Source organism: Dendrobium catenatum, unplaced genomic scaffold, assembly GCF_001605985.2.
Source record: "Dendrobium catenatum unplaced genomic scaffold, ASM160598v2 fragScaff_scaffold_1636, whole genome shotgun sequence".
Classification (NCBI taxonomy): domain Eukaryota; kingdom Viridiplantae; phylum Streptophyta; class Magnoliopsida; order Asparagales; family Orchidaceae; genus Dendrobium; species Dendrobium catenatum.
This window is the reverse complement of record NW_021320098.1, coordinates 114,247-130,477: the sequence shown is the minus strand read 5'-3', so window position 1 is coordinate 130,477 and position 16,231 is coordinate 114,247. Positions and strand designations below refer to the sequence as shown.

The 16,231-nt window shown below is 34.6% G+C and overlaps 1 protein-coding gene across 1 annotated transcript; it reads right to left on the bottom strand.

Moving 5' to 3' along the window:
* Nucleotides 1-12,834: 12,834 nt before the first annotated feature.
* Nucleotides 12,835-14,279, bottom strand: LOC110099447 (uncharacterized mitochondrial protein AtMg00810-like). The gene is made up of 2 exons (XM_020826590.1): nucleotides 14,133-14,279; nucleotides 12,835-13,797 (listed from the first exon to the last, which is right to left on the bottom strand). The coding sequence occupies exons 1-2, from the start codon at nucleotides 14,277-14,279 to the stop codon at nucleotides 12,835-12,837; spliced, it is 1,110 nt and encodes a 369-aa protein (XP_020682249.1).
* Nucleotides 14,280-16,231: the final 1,952 nt, after the last annotated feature.

Below are 16,231 nucleotides of genomic sequence, written 5' to 3'. Positions count from 1 at the left end.
ATTATATGTTAATTTGCATCATCTTCTTGGTCAGAATGACCAAGATGTTCATCTGCCATCAAACACAAGTTTGTTGTCTCCTCTTCAGCTTCAACCACAAATGAGTCAGTTATTGAATCCGCCTAGAAAGCTTTTTGGATCCATTTCTTGTCCTTCCTGAACTTGGGTTTCTCCTCTCCTTTCTCCTTGCTTGGGTAAGCCTTGAGAGTAGTGCAATTAGCTTTTATATGTCCTAGCTTCATATATTCAAAACAAATTATATTAGAAGCACATTTAAAATTCTTACTACTCTTACCTTTGTTCCACTTATGATGGTGCTTTTGTTTATTTCTCAAAAAGCTTTTGAATTACCACGTAATTAAGTCAACATCATCACTTTTAGAATCAAAGGAGTCAGTATCCGAATCATTAGCCTTTAAGGCTACAGTTTTTCCTTCTTCTTCTCATATGCATTAAGTTGTCTTTGGTTCACTCCTTACTCATAAGCAATGAGTGATCCAAGTAAGTTATCAATCGAATAAAAAATAAAATCCTAGGACTTAGTTATAATATTAATCTTAGCATCAAAGGAAGAAGGCAAGCATCTAAAAATTTTGTTAGCTTTCTCATAGTTAGTTAGCTCGCTTCCTAATGCATACAGGGAGGTTATAATTTGTGTAAACATAATATACATTTTAGATATTGATTCACTAGGTTTCATGTGAAAGAGTTCGTAGTCATGAAGTAAAATGTTCAACCTAGATTGCTTAACTTCACTTGTGCCTTCATAAGTAATATATAATATATCTCATATTTCTTTACCAGTAGCACAAGTTCAGACACATGTAATCTTCAAATTTTAGTGCATAGAAAAAGCAGTTTAAATATTTTGCATTAAATTATGCTAAATTCCTATCATCAAAAATCTATTCAGTAAATAAAAGTTCAGTTTTATGCCATTGATTTCATGTGTTGGTGTAGAATAACCTTCTTTAATAAGCATCGACATGCGATAATCTATAGATAATAAAAATATGGACATGCAAGTTTTCCAGAAATTAAAAGGTATATTATCAAATAAGGATGGTCGGGTAATGGATTACCCTTTCGCAGTATTTTGGTTACCAAAGTTAGCCATTGATCAAAATTCAAAATTTTTTAAATATTAGATTATATGAATCCCACTCTGATACCACTTGAAAGTTTGTTAGGGTTATTAAGCCCTTATGAACTAGCTTGAGGCTAACCTAGAGGGGTGGGGGTGAATTGGTAGTTTTAAAAATTCTTATACCCAAAGTATAAACTTTTTGAAACATTTTTGAATATTTTAAAATAGACGTAATCAACCAAAGGAATTAATATGTGGAAAAATAAAGTGCAAGAATAACACAGAAAGAATACAATATATTTTATAGTAGTTTGGTCAACTTGATTACGTCTATTGTATTCTTTTTGTGTTATTCTTACACTAAAACACAGTGACCTACATCTATTCCCTGGAGCCTCTCCTCCAGGTATTCTTTCTGTGTTATTCTTACATGACCTACATCCATTCCCTGGAGCCTCTCCTCCAGGTATTACACTAAAACACAGTGACTCTCCTTTTGCTCCCACAGTATGGCAGAGAAGCCTTTACAAACTCGTTTTCACTAACTTTGGTGAGGAAGAGAACCCAAACTCCTTTTGCTTCCTCCTGAAGCAGACAAAGAAACTTGATCGATTACTGATGAAGACCTCCCTAGAGCTAAGAATGATGAACAGAGAAGATGACTTGAATCCTTTCTTGGAGAAGCCTTCATGAACACCTCATAAACTCCCCCTCATAAGATTCTCTCTCTCTCTCTCCCATGTTCTCCCTCTCCTTCTCTAAGCTCTCTTAGGTCTAGACTTCAACAAAAGATTTTAATATCAATAAATAAGAGATCTTTTATAGAAGGGATTAAAATTTACCCTAATTTGTAACTTGCCATTAAAGATCGTTCAAGATGATCAACATATCGTCATATACGATCAGTGTATTTCAGCGCTTTCAGCCAGAACGATCTGGGAGGGCTGGACGAGTAAAACATATAATTTTTTTAGATTGTCCAGGATGATGTGCACATCATCTTTTCTGATTAGTTCACAATCATACATATCATCTAGTAGATCATTCTGGTCTTCTTGGAGATATATGTTAGACGATGAATAAATATAACTTATCGTCTAGGATGATTCTTGGATCGTCCTTTATGATTAGTTGAAAATTAGGGATTATCATCTAAAAAATCATTCTATTCATCCAAGAGATACATGTTGGACGATGATGAAATATAACGTATCATCTAGGATAATTCATGGATCGTATTGTATGATTAGTTCAAAATCAGGGATTATCGTCTAGCATATAATTCTGGTCATCAAGGTGATTCAGGAGAAGTTTAAGGTTTATCTTACTGATCATCTAGGAGGATTCTGCGATTGTCCAGGATGATATGATTGATCAATCTAATCTTAATTTCTTTCCTTAATGACATGATTAATTTATGCATGATTGTAATGAATCATTCAAGATAATATATGACCATCCTGTATGAATAGAACAAAATTCTAAATATAAAATCTTTACAAAATGAGTTTGGTGGTTGAGATTTTCTAATTTGAGCATATCATCCAGAATGATGTAAAGATCGTCAAGTATAATTTGCTTAATTTAGCTGACTTAATATAGATGTCCTTATTAGGGTTTCAATTTTTAAACTGATCGTCCATGATGATATTGGATCATCCTATACGATATAATTAAAAACAAAAAAACTCTTGAACCTATAGAATTTCTCCCCTTGTGTGTGTGTGTAAGGTTACTTAGCATCAGGATCCACCTTATTACATTTGACTCAAGAAAAGGAAAAACCACTTGAATTACACTTACAGACTAACTCAGTCCTAATCTACTCAATCTTGAGTTGGCTTGATTTGCAATTGACTGTATAGAGATGAAAAGTTAGTAGCAGGGCAATCAAAATTGATGTTCAGTAGTAACAGTAGTAAGGAAATAGGAATGCAGGAATGGCCGCTATCATCAAAATTATAATCCTTGAATCCAGATTTAAAAAAATTATGAGAGTTCACCCAAAAATATGATACTAAATATAAATTGATCACTCGATATTGATGGGTCTCATACATTTGAGGTATAAACTTAATTTATATTAATTGAACCTCCCTTAAGGTGTATCTTAGTATTCTAAAAGTAATTGAATTTTTTTATCCTTTTCAATAGTAATTATTTTTAACCGATTTTAGATTTAAGCACATAAGGAAGACCATTTAAACTAATTACATACATCTTATGTAAAAAAATTCTCATGATTCCTTTGAATAATATATATAGGATTTTATAATCCTAATGGAAGATCCTTAATCCATTAGAACCCTTTGAATTTAACTTAGTCTAGGGTTAGGGCTGTTGACTACCCTTTAGACCCAATTTAACCCATATAACTTAGGTAGATCAAATAATATTTAAATATTAAATTCACCCATGTCAATAGTCATAATATTTTTTGAGTGGTTTCAAACATAACTTAAATTTTTTTAACTCAATTTGATGATTGGATAGAGCATATTAGGTCAAAAGGGTCATATTGCTTATAAAGAAGACATAAACTTCTTAAATGGTTTTGACTAAACTAATCTAAAACCTTTAAAGTAATGATATATGAGGATGTTCTGGAAGAATCTTTAGTTGAGAAAAACTAAAATTTACCCTCCTAGGTGGTCAATTGGTGGAAATGGGTCAAAATGTCCTATTAGAACCCAAATAAGCCTATACCTTTTCCAAATGGGTTTGAACAAATCTTTTGGCCAAATTGAGTGAAACTTTTGAAATTAAATCTATTTTGGGATGCTATTAACAAAAATCCAAGGTGGCTCAACATATCTATAAAAATGGATCATTTTTGGAAAATGGGTTAAATTACCTAATTTAGATAGAATAGACTAACATAATTTTATGCAATCCAAAACAATAAACCCCAAATACCAAATATTACATTTGATGAAAAGGGTTTTGTATTAACCATTGGCTTTAATAATGGCAAAGCTAGTTAGCCCTATTTAGCAATGTAATACTAGGGGTTGAAGGTGACAAATACTAATACACATAGCAAAACATAATGCTCCATGCTTTAAGTACTTGATTATTCTCTTTCCTTTGAATCTCTATAGCCTTTGGATCCATTTGATTAGGCCAAGTTGTTAGTGGAAAGCACCAAAGGCCATGGAACTCTATGGCTAAGTTTGGCTATGGGAGTAGACACCAAACACTCCCATAAGTGTGAGAGGATTCCAATAGCTTATTTTAGCCCATAAAAATTAATTCCACTCAATAACCCACCTTGGTGGCCACTGATAAGCTCAACCTAGCTTTTACCTAACAAGGGATTTGGGTTCTTAGTGATATATATATATTGATTTAACTAGTCTCCAACCAATCCCTAAGGAGGTTTTTTGCCCCTCACTTAGGGTAAATTGATGGATCATTTTCAATGAGTTTAGGGAAACAATTGCATGAGCTAAGGGTTAGAAGAGGAAGCCTAGGTCTCCTCTTACTCCCTTTAGAAAAATTAACTCCTCATAAGGAGGTCTCTATAGTTAAGAAATCATGTGTAAGACTTAAGTTAGCTGACCTGAGCCCTGTCCATTCCCACATGAGTGAGGAAGATGAAATCATAGTGGTACCATGCTTTTTAAATAAGCATCACAGTTTTAATTGAATTGGACTAAGTGCAACTTGATTTCTCCCTGATTTATTGGCATTTTAAAGGGAATTAAATAATTTACTTACTATGATCAATACTTAAGTCCAAATTACGTGAAATAGTTACCATAAATACTTTATGACATGAGGAATAATGAGATAAATTGTTTCATGGGAAATTTTAAAAATATTCTAATTTTAAAAAATCATTAAATCTTTATTGAAATAAATAAATCTAGTAACAAAATTTTTGAAGAGCTTAAATCTACTTTACAACTCTTTAATAAAAATTTGGGAGTTAGATTAACTGTGGCATACAAATTATGATTTTTTATACCCTTGGAGTGACTATTTGGTATACAAGTTATTGTGAATTTTCATTTCTTATACAATTTTTTTAGAATTTTTAGAAACTATCTTGTGTAGTTAAGCATTAACAAAATTTTTTTTTACCTATTCTTGAATTTTTATACCCCTTTATATAGATCTAAAATTTCTTTTAAATTTTGAGATATCTTTAAATCAAAATCCATCTTCATGAATTTTTCCATTAGATAATTTAATCATCCATAAGGTATTTCTATTTTTCAAATAAAAATGATGAAACTTTTGAAAATGATCATATTTCAGTTGTTGACCTCATTTTTGTATGAGATCTACACCCTAAATTATCTATAATCCTAATTGTCAATCTGGTGGTTGATAATCACTCAGCTATTAATTAATCAATAATCAACCAATTATACTAAAACTAATTTATGTAAAACTTTATTAAATCTCCAAATAATCTTCAATCATAGACCCTATGCTCAATATACATTTAATTAACCATGCCTACACTCCAGGAAATCAATTAACACATCAATCTACATTTCAATCATTAACTTCATATACATTAAATCAAGACTTTAATATTCTATAATCATCATTGACCAATCTTCAATCAACAATCCTATACTATAGTCAACTGATCCATTGCACTTTCATGCTCAATGCACTGGCCTCCATGACCTCAATCATTACTCAAATCTCTTCACTAAGAGCCCTATACATCAAACCATCCATCACTGGCTATTTGAGTCAGTAATTGATTAGCTTGACTGAGTTGAACTAGCTCTAGCTAACCCAATTAACCACCAAGCTCCCTCCACCTCCAATCAAAACTCCAATTTATATATGAACTTCTACAAATCTAATTGATCATCACTCCTCATAAAATGCTCATGTTTAGTCACCTTGACCTAGTAAGTAGTTGACTTACTCAATTGAGCCCTGATTTGGTCAAAGTTGACACATATGGGTCAATTCATTGCATATAATAAAAGAAAGCATATCAAGCTTACAAGATTATCCCATTCCATAGATTAAATTTTTTTCAATAATTGGTGAGTTAAATATTAGTGGATTTGACCAATTCAACTCATTGAAAACTTGGTCAAACCTCACTGCACACTCACTCACCTTCTCATACACTAGACTCATCCCCTCAAGCCCATTGGAGTTCACTCAACCATCACCCATATACTACCTTAAGCCCACCTAAGCAGCATTTGACCAGTTGGCTAGTCAACTTCAATAATAAAAATTCAAATTAGCCTATATGGTCAACACTCCTTAAACATGTCATTTCCCTCCATGCCACCTTATGAAATCTATTCAAAATTATTTTAGAATGCTCTAATACACCTCTCAGCTTGATGCCAATAACTGGTTTAACTTAGGATAGTAAGGTGGTCTTCTCCTTATGAGAGGGAGAACCTTTTACTATAAACTCACTCCACTACTTTCCCTATTGTATAATTGCCTAGGATAATTAGTGGACATCCAATGAAGACCTTTGATTGATCACAACAATCCAAGTAAACCCTAAGGTTTTGAATTAGGCCAAAATACCAAAAAACATTAATTCCAAGCTTCATTCATTCTCTAACTACTTCACTCAGTCTCTTAGACAAAAAGCTTATTTCATTTTGCCTCTACACTACCCAGTTCAAACCCATTGATCAAAGGTCACCGATAGTGAGATTTCAACCATTACCAAAGCTCCTATTCCATCCAAGTTCAAAAGCTCATGATCTAAACCTATCTAGTTATTAGAGTATTCAAGTGGGTTGTTTTAAGACTCTCAAAAAATAACATATGCTTAACTATACCCCCTACAACTCATTAAATTGAGTTAAATATCTAACCCTAGTTAAAACTACATGGTTTATTTTGAGGGGCTTAATCCTTCATGTGTGCAGGGAGTGATTGAGGCCTCTACAGTTGGGCTTGTATACAATAGTGGTAATGTAGGTGTGGAGTAACAAAGGGCATTTTGTAATAGTGATTTACATGAACTTGATTATGTCCTAAACATAAATTAGGTTTCTCATCATGTTAATGCTAATGCCACTATTCATGTACAGGATTTAGGTGGAAAAAACTTGGAAGAAGGAGAGCTAGGGAAAGATTCTAATGTGGATTTTGCTATCAATCAGATTATCAACTTGGATAAGGTTGATGTGGAAGAAGATGAACTTTAGCATATGGAGGAGGGAGAGCTACTAAGTGATAATTTGGAGGAAAGAGAACAATAATTATTGAATAGAAATAATATTAATGGTGATGGTAGTAAGAATGCCTCAACTTCTACAAATAATGTTTATAGTAGCAATGATTATGTTGATGACTCAATTAATGATTTCATTGAGCATTCTTGTGTGAAAAATAAGAAAAATAAGAAGCTAAAAGATGTTTATTTGCTCTCACCTAGATCTATACAATCTTAAACTTTAACCAAATAACCTTTTTATGATTAAATCCATCATTTGGAATGTTAGGGGCATTGGTTTCCCTTCTTATATAACTAGGGTTAAGAATTTATGTCGTATTCATAATGTGGTGCTTTTAGTTTTACTGGAGCCTCTCATTTCTGTTGATAAGTTAGATGCAACATCTCATTTTCTAGGTTTTAACCATAATATTTCAAATGTTTCTAATAAAATTTGTATTTTTTGGAAATATCGTATTGTTATTGATATTATTGTTGATTCCACACAAGTAATGCATTGTAACATTCAATTTATGCAATTTAATTGTTGTGCTTATTTTGTCTATGCTTCTTCTTATTATGGTAGTAGAAAAAAATTGTGGAATCAACTTGTTACCTTTCATGATAATATTAACATGCCATAGTTTGTGGGGCATGATTAAATACTATTACTAGCCCTGCTGAAGGAAGTGGTGGTTCTATTCCTGCTTATCAGTCTATGGTGGATTTTAATAATATGATTTTATATTGTAATCTTGCGTATAATGGTTTTTCTGGTAATGCTTTTACTTGGAATCGTGGTAATATGTGGCAGCGCTTAGATTTCTTGCTTTTTATCGATCTATGGATTAATTCTAACAATAACACCTTTCTGGAACATCTTAGTAAAACTTTCTTGAACCATTCTCCTCTTTTTATTGATATTATGTCAACGCAAAATGGTTGTTCATTCCATTTTAGATTTTAAAATATATGTCTTTTAGAGGACGATTTTTTAACTATGATCCAGGAGAATCGGCAGGCCCCTTTGTATCCTGATAATTTGATTTTGGGTATGAATAGACTTTGGTTTAAATTCAAGAGGATTAAGTATAAAATCAATTGGTGGAATAGAAATGTTCTTAAAAATTTATTTTTCAATATCTTAGATGTTGAAGAAAAGGTTATTGCTATGGAACTTAAGTGCCAACTTGACTCGTGTGATGATAATTTGAGGAGTCTTCAGGAGGAGAAGAACACTTTCTTTAAGCTTCAAGACAAAGAGGAAGTTTATTGGAAACAAAAAGCTGCCTATAAGCATATTGTTGTGGGAGACAATAATACTAAGTACTTTCATGATTTGGTTAAGAAGATTAGAGCAAAGAATTTCATCCACAAAATCTATCTTTTTGATGGTACTTATATTGATAATTAAGAGATTATTTTAAAATATGCAGTGGACCATTTCAGCAATAAATTTATTAAAAATTTCCAACCTATCCCTGTGAATTACTCTGATTTCATTCCTTTTGTCTTTAATGAGGCTGATAACAATGCTTTAACTGCCCCTCCTTCTCGGGAGGAAGTTAAGAAAATGGTTTTTTCTATGAATATTGATTCTGTTGCTGGTCCTGATGGTTATACTACCAACGTTTTTCAAAAAACTTGGAACATGATTAGTGTGGATTTATATGCTGATTTGGATTTTTTTTCTTGTAACATTATTCCTAAATTATTTTCTAGTACCTTGATTGTGCTGATACCTAAAAAGGTTTTGTTTCAATACTTGGGATAATTTTTTCCTATTAGTCTTTGCTTCTTTTTCAGTAAACTTATATCCAAAATTTTCTTGAATCATCTAACTCCTTTTTTTGCAAGAATGATTTTTCCTAATTAAACTGGCTTTGTTAATGGTAGTTCTATTACTAAGAATATCTTACTTGCTCAAGAGCTCACGCATGATCTAGATCTTAAAGTGAGAGGTTGGAATATTATTTTTAAACTTGATATTGCCAAAGCCTATGATAACAGCAATTGGACTTTCTTATATTCCATTTTACATTTATTTATGTTTAATTTTGATTTTATTAAGTTGATCAAGAACTGTATTGAAGGTTCTTTCTTTTATGTTATCGTCAATAGTAAATGTAATGAATTTTTTCCCCTACTCTTTTTATTATTGCTGCTGAGTACCTTTCTAGGGGTCTTACTCATTTATATGAAATATACCCTAATCTTAATTATAGAACTTTTAAGGGTTTTCCCTTTATCTGATTTTATTATTTTTTCCAGTGGCTCTTTGAATATGAATAATGTTGTTACCAAATTTCTACATGACTTTGAGATTACAAAATATTCTTACTCTGAATAAAAATAAGTGTTGCTTTATTACAAAATAAAAATATGCCTGCTACCCATATTAATGTTGTTAGAGATATCACTGGTTTTATCCAAGTTTCTTGCCTTTAAAGTACCTTGGGGTTCCTATTTTTAAGGGGCGAAAACATCTTTCCTATTTGATGTTTTAATCATCTATGTGAATAATAGACTTAACTATTGAGAGTTCAACCTCTTAAGTTTTGGTGAGAGATTAATCTTGATCAAAAGTGTTTTTATTCTCTTTCTCTCTCTTCTCCTCTCTCTCTCTCTCTCTCTCTCTATATATAATATATATTAATATATATATATAAATATATATATATATATATATATATGTATGTATATATCAAACTATTCAATAAATTGTTTTGGAAAGGTAATAGATCTAATTCAAAAATTCTTTGGAGTAATTGGAGTAACTATTATGGTGTGCTTGAAGAAGGTGCCCTCAGGTGTAAAAATATGGTTGATTTAGTTTATGCTTTTTCCAACAAATTATGGTTTAATTTTTATGCTAAGTCTAGCCTTTGGGCTAATTTCATTACTACTAAATACTGTGTGGGAAAACACCATACCTTGTGTACTTATAAGCAAGGTGATTCTAGAGTTTGGAGAAGACTTTGCAACATAAAATGAGATGCTAAACTCCATATTAAATGGGGTGTTTGTCGAGGCAACCTTTTTAATTTGGCAGGATTAGTGGTTTGGTAAAACTCTATTGATCAGACGATCAATTCTATTTCTTCTGTGGCTACCAAGGTTAGTTATTTTATTATTGATTATTATTGGGATTATTCTAAACTCATTGAAGTTGTTCTTGCACCTTTAATTAATATCATTTTGAAAATTCCTTTAAATATTGATGGTGATTATATTATATTATACAACATGTGTAGTAATAGCATCTTTAGCATTAAGGATGCTTGGAATGGTTTTAAAACTAAGAATAATCATTCTAACATTTTTTCTATGTTATGGCATAAAAGTATCCCGACTACCATTACTATTTTTACTTGGAGAGTGTTACATAATTATGTTCCTACATATGATAAGTCAATTAAATGGGTTTTATTTTACCTTCTAAATGCCAATGTTGCTATCATATGAAAAACATGCATCATGTCTTTATTTCTAGTCCTATTGACTATAAAATTATGATTTATTTTGATGACATTTTCAAGTTTAATCATTTTTGTGGTAATATTAGCATCAAGGATATTTTAAATCTTTGGCTTACGAATTCTCGTGGCCATATTAGGAATCTTATTCCTTTCCTCATTTTATGGTACATTTGGTTTGGTCGAAATAATTCTTTTTTCAATAGCATTGGTATGGATCACCTTCGTATTATTAGGAATATTAAAAATAAGATTATGAATCTTTTCAATGCTAAGCTTTTGTCAAGCAAAAACTTTAGAGGGTTTTCTTTCGTTGCTAAAGATTTTGAGATTGTCCTTAATGATTTGCATGTTACTGATGGATTGAAAATTGTTCATTGGCACAAACCATCTTACAATACTTTTAATATGAATTGTGATGGTTATGTCAAAACCAATACTTATGGTTTTGGTAATATCATTAGAGATTTCTAGTGTAATTTCATTATGGATTATGCTGATCCTCTTTATAGATGCTCTGTTGTTTTTTCAGAGCTTTCTGCTATTCTTTATGGTTTGAAGTTATGCCTTTCTCTTGGCAATTGTAACATTTTTATTGAGGTTGATGCTGTGTAGTGTCTCCACTATTTGAATGATAGTGGTGATCAATGCTGAGTTATTTTATCTTATTAGGGAAATCAAGCATTTGTTAATCTTTTCCAATGCGGATATTTCTCACATTTATAGAGAAGGGAATGCCTGTGCTGACTGGTTCGCTAATTATGGCCATGGTTTGTAGTTTCTTATTGATTTATCCTATTCAGATTTGTCGATCAATTTAAAAAGCATGATTAGACTTTATAAACTTGGTTTCCTCTATGTTAGAAATTAATCTGTGTTTGGGTTTATGCCTGGTTGTGGTTTTGGTTTTCATCCTTGAATGAGTCGCTCCTCGTGGTTGCTTTTGATGAGTCTGTGCATTCCAGATCCTTCCTTCTTATTGTTTGTGGTGTTAGGGATACGGTTTTCTATAGCAGTGATTGGACTCCTTTTCTTTATGGACATTATATTAACTGCTGGTCATCTTTTCCTTTTCCTTGCTAGAGTGGGAGGGGTAGCTATCAATTATTTATGACTTTTGTCTAGTTGTACCCTTCTGGCTATCAGTTACTTTAGATTTGGGTCCAGTCAAATAGAATTGGAAATTTTGAGCCTTATATATATCTCAGGAGCTGCTTTTTATCTTGTGTGAACTTGGTTTGAGGTTTGGTGGGTTATGTGGGGGATGAATTTCATTTTCTCTTTGGGTGTTGCAGCTATTGTATAAATCTTTGTCTCAGTATTTGGTCTTGTTTTCTACCCATTTTGGGTTGGATTTGGATCAGATTTGAGTGGCAGATGGTATGGCTTCATGATTTATATGATACTACACACCTGAGCAGGATGTTGTATCCTGATTATTTTATTTATCCTGTATTTTATTTTTTTGGTGTTTGCAATTTCTGCTTCTATAATCTTATTATTTGGTTTGTTGGTCTCTTAATACTTGTTTGTGGATTTCGGCTATCCTTGCTTACGCTGGAGTCTGTTGTTTATATTCGTCTGAGGTTTTCTAGATTTAATTTTTGCATAGATCTTTTGCTGGTCGTGTATTTTTCTATTGTGTGGTGTCATTTCTTATACTTATTTCTAGAATGTGTGGGTTTTGACTGTCTGGACATACTCCTGGCTGTGGGGCTGCAAGCTTTTTAATTTGGCTAATTGTTGGAAAGTCTGTTGGATAGCTTTAAATTTATTTGCTTGTTTCTGAAAGAAACTCAGAGAGGTAGAGAAGGAGAAGAGAAAGCGGGAAGAATAGCAGGAAACCTGGAAGATTAGAAATGGGAAAAATAGTATATTTCCTATGTACAAAAATACATTACAGGAGTCTATATATAGAGCATATATAGGTAAAAATGTAAATACGGTAAAATACATTATTAATATGAATGAGCTATAGGCTAACATGGCCCCGCAAATTAATCATTGGTGGAACGAATGGTTAATTTGGAACGGAGTTCTTTGAATCGAGCGGAGGAGAACGATTTTGTGAGAATGTCTGCCACTTGTTCTTGAGATGGAATGTGCTAAATAACTATGTTGCCGACTGTTAGATGTTGACTGATGAACTGATAGTCAATTTCAATATGCTTTGTGCGGGCGTGAAAAATAGGATTCTTGGCAATTGCAATAGCGGAGATGTTATCGCAGTGAATTGGTGTGGGAGAATACTGAACTAGCTGGAGTTCTTCCACTAGTCTTCTGATCCAAATTACTTTGGATGTTGCTGCCGAGAGTGCCCGATATTCAGCCTCTGTGGAGGACTTTGCCACAGTGATTTGTTTCTTTACTGTCCAAGAAATTAAGTTGGGGCCTAGAAAAGTGCAGAAGACGGAAACTGATTTCCGGTCGGTTGGATTGGCTGCCCAGTCGGCATCGGTGTAGGTTTGCAAGATCAATTTTCCTTTGGTGATGGGTAGACCGAGAGAGAGGGTCCCTTTGATATACCTTAGTAGGCTTTTTAAATATTGGTAGTCTTGACAAGTTGGTTGTTGCAGATGTTGGCATATGCGGTTTGTAGCGTAGGCAATGTCCGGTCGGGTTATAGTGAGGTACTGAAGTGATACAGCGAGGCGGAGATAGAGGCATGTATCCGCAAAAGGTTGAATGTTGTTTTGCGAATTCTTGGTGATTGGATTGAATGGAGTGGGTGCGGCTTTATAGTCAGCAAATCCATTATCATGAAGCAATTTGGTAGCATGGTGGATTTGTGTAAGGAAGTAGCCAGATTTTGTGTGCTGAACCTGGATACCGAGAAAGAAGTCAATTTGGCCTAGTTGTTTCATAGCAAATTGAGTTTGCATATCTCGGATAAGTGTTTGGATTGCCTCCGAATTGTCACCTGTGACAAGAATGTCATCGACGTAGATTAGGAGATAATGATGAGTATTGTTGTGAGTATGAAGTAATAACGAAGGATCGGAGTGACTAAACCTGAAACCGTGAGTTTGGAGGAATCCGGTGAGTTTTTGGAACCATTGTCGCGGTGCCTACTTGAAACAGTATAAGGACTTGTTTAACTTGCAAACGTAGGATGGTTGATTGCAATTTGCAAAACTGTTGGTTGGCGCATTTATATGTCTTCCGATAGATCGCCATGAAGGAAGGCGTTTGATATGTCGAGCTGCTGAATGGTCCAATGGTGATGTAGAGCGAGAGTTAGAAGCATCTGGATAGTGGGCATCTTCGCTACCGGACTAAAAGTTTCAGTGTAATTGATCCCAAACTTTTGGTCGTAGCCTAAGGAAACAAGGCGAGCTTTGTATTTGTAAATTTGACCGTTGGGTTTGTGCTTGATTCGAAATGTCCACTTACAACTGAGTACCGGTTTGTTTGTTGGTGCGGGGACCAGAGTCCAGGTGTTTTGGTTTTGTAGAGCTTGGAATTCAGTCTCCATAGCAGATTGCCATTGAGGATGCTTTGCGGCCTGACGATACGTGTTAGGAATTGGTGATGAATTTGTGGTAGCCATGAGAGTGAAGACCCTATTTGCCTTGGTTATACCCGACTTGGATTTAGTTTGCATTGGATGGATGGGACGGGATGGAGGTATGTGGTCCGAAGGAGGTGCAGAGAGGTCGGGTTCATTTGAATTCGATTGAATTGGATCTGGTATGTGTTGCTGAATGTGCTGGAGTTGCGCATTGACAGGAAGAGAGGATTGTTCTGGAGGATTTCTGGCTATGGATGATGGGATCAGTAACAGTGGTGCAATTCTTGTTGTTGTATTACTGTGGTGATGGGTTGGTGTGGGATTGTTGATGGGGTAAAGAAATCTATTTTCATAAAACAACACATGGAGAGAAATGTGTGTTTTATTGGTTAGAGGATTTAGGCATTTATAGCTTTTGTGGATCGGAGAGTAGCCGAGGAATATGCAATTCTGCGAGTGAGGATCGAGCTTGCTGTTGGTGTAGGGCTTGAGCCAAGGGTAGCAAAGGCATCCGAAGGTGCGAAGGTGCCTGTAGTGAGGAGATTTACCATGAAGAAGCTGAAACGGAGACTGGAGGGCTGTAGTTTTAGATGGTAGGCGATTTCATAAGTAATTGGCGGTAGACAGCGCTTCGGCCGAAAACTTCTAAGGAAAATTTGGCTGAAGTAATAACGTGCGAGTGAGTTCAAGAAGATGGCGATGTTTGCGCTCCGCCATCCCGTTCTGTTCCGGTGTAGGAGGACAGCTAAGTTGATGAAGTATACCATTGTCTTGAAGATATGTTTTAAAAGCGTTGCTAGTGAATTCTCCGCCGCCGTCGGAGCGCAAGATTTTTGGTTTGGCGGAGTGCTGATTGTGTAGTAAGCTGCAAAAGAGTTTAAATTTTGTGAAAGTTTCTTTTTTATTATGCATTAAGTAAATACAAGAGAATCTAGTATGATCGTCAATGAAAACGACGTAGTAACGGTGTCCGTCTGTTGAGGGTTTGGTAACCGGACCCCAGACGTCAGAATGAATGAGTTCAAAGAGCACTGTAGTAACAGAATTACTCATATTGAAACTAAGTTTGTGGCTCTTGGCCATATTACAAGGTTTGCAAAGAAATGAAGAAGAAACATTCGTAAAATCAGGTAAGCTTTTAGCAAGAACAGTAAGAATGCTGTGATGTGGATGCCCAAGCCACATGTGCCAAAGGTGAGCGGAGGAGACGTTGGTTTGAAGAGATCGGGGTTGCAGGCCCGGCGTCGTCTGGATGTAGTAGAGAACATTACGAAGTTGTCCACGAAGAAGCGTTTGATGATCCTGTATATCCTTAATATCAAAGCCATTAGCATCAAATGTAATAGAAATGCGATTATCCTTTGTGAGTTTAGAGAAAGAGAGGAGATTGTGGGTGAGAGAAGGTACATGTAAAAGATTATGCAAATGGAGCTTACGATTAGTGTCTGGAAGGGGGAGTAATCCTTGACCGGAGTTTTGGATTGGTAATGTGGAGCCATTGGCGACCGATAACGCATCCGTTCCCTGATATGCATTCAGATTGTATAGATTCGAATCATCTGGTGTTAAGTGGGATGATGCACCGAAGTCAAGAACCCAGTCTTACGATGCGTAGGACGTGGGTTAAGCAATCATGGCACGGTATCCATTGGTAACAGTGGGAGCGTATTTAAAGTTGCAGTGATGCCAACAATTAATGGCTATCTGTCCGACTTTGTCGCAAATCTAGCACGTTGGACGAGACCCATTGCTGGAAGTGGTGTTTGTCGTTGGAGCTGGCGGTCTGGACGTGGAGGTGGAGTTCTTGATTGGGTGTTTGTAGTTACGGTTGCGATTTTGATTGTGGGAGGTGGTGTGCAGGGCGGTGAGAGTCGATCCTGAGTTGCTTTCTTTGAGCAGATCTTGATTGATGTGCAACTCCTCGCTACAGAGGAGTGAATATAAGTGATCAAGATCGGCAGGATTGGAAGAGGTTCTGATTGCAGTTTTAA

Excerpts from the sequence above, each read along its gene's own strand:
- LOC110099447 (XM_020826590.1), bottom strand. The coding sequence starts at position 14,279 with ATGGCTACCACAAATTCATCACCAATTCCTAACACGTATCGTCAGGCC. Across the intron at positions 13,798-14,132 it reads CCGCACCAACAAACAAACCG|GCACCGCGACAATGGTTCCA; the intron begins GTACTCAGTTGT and ends TGTTTCAAGTAG.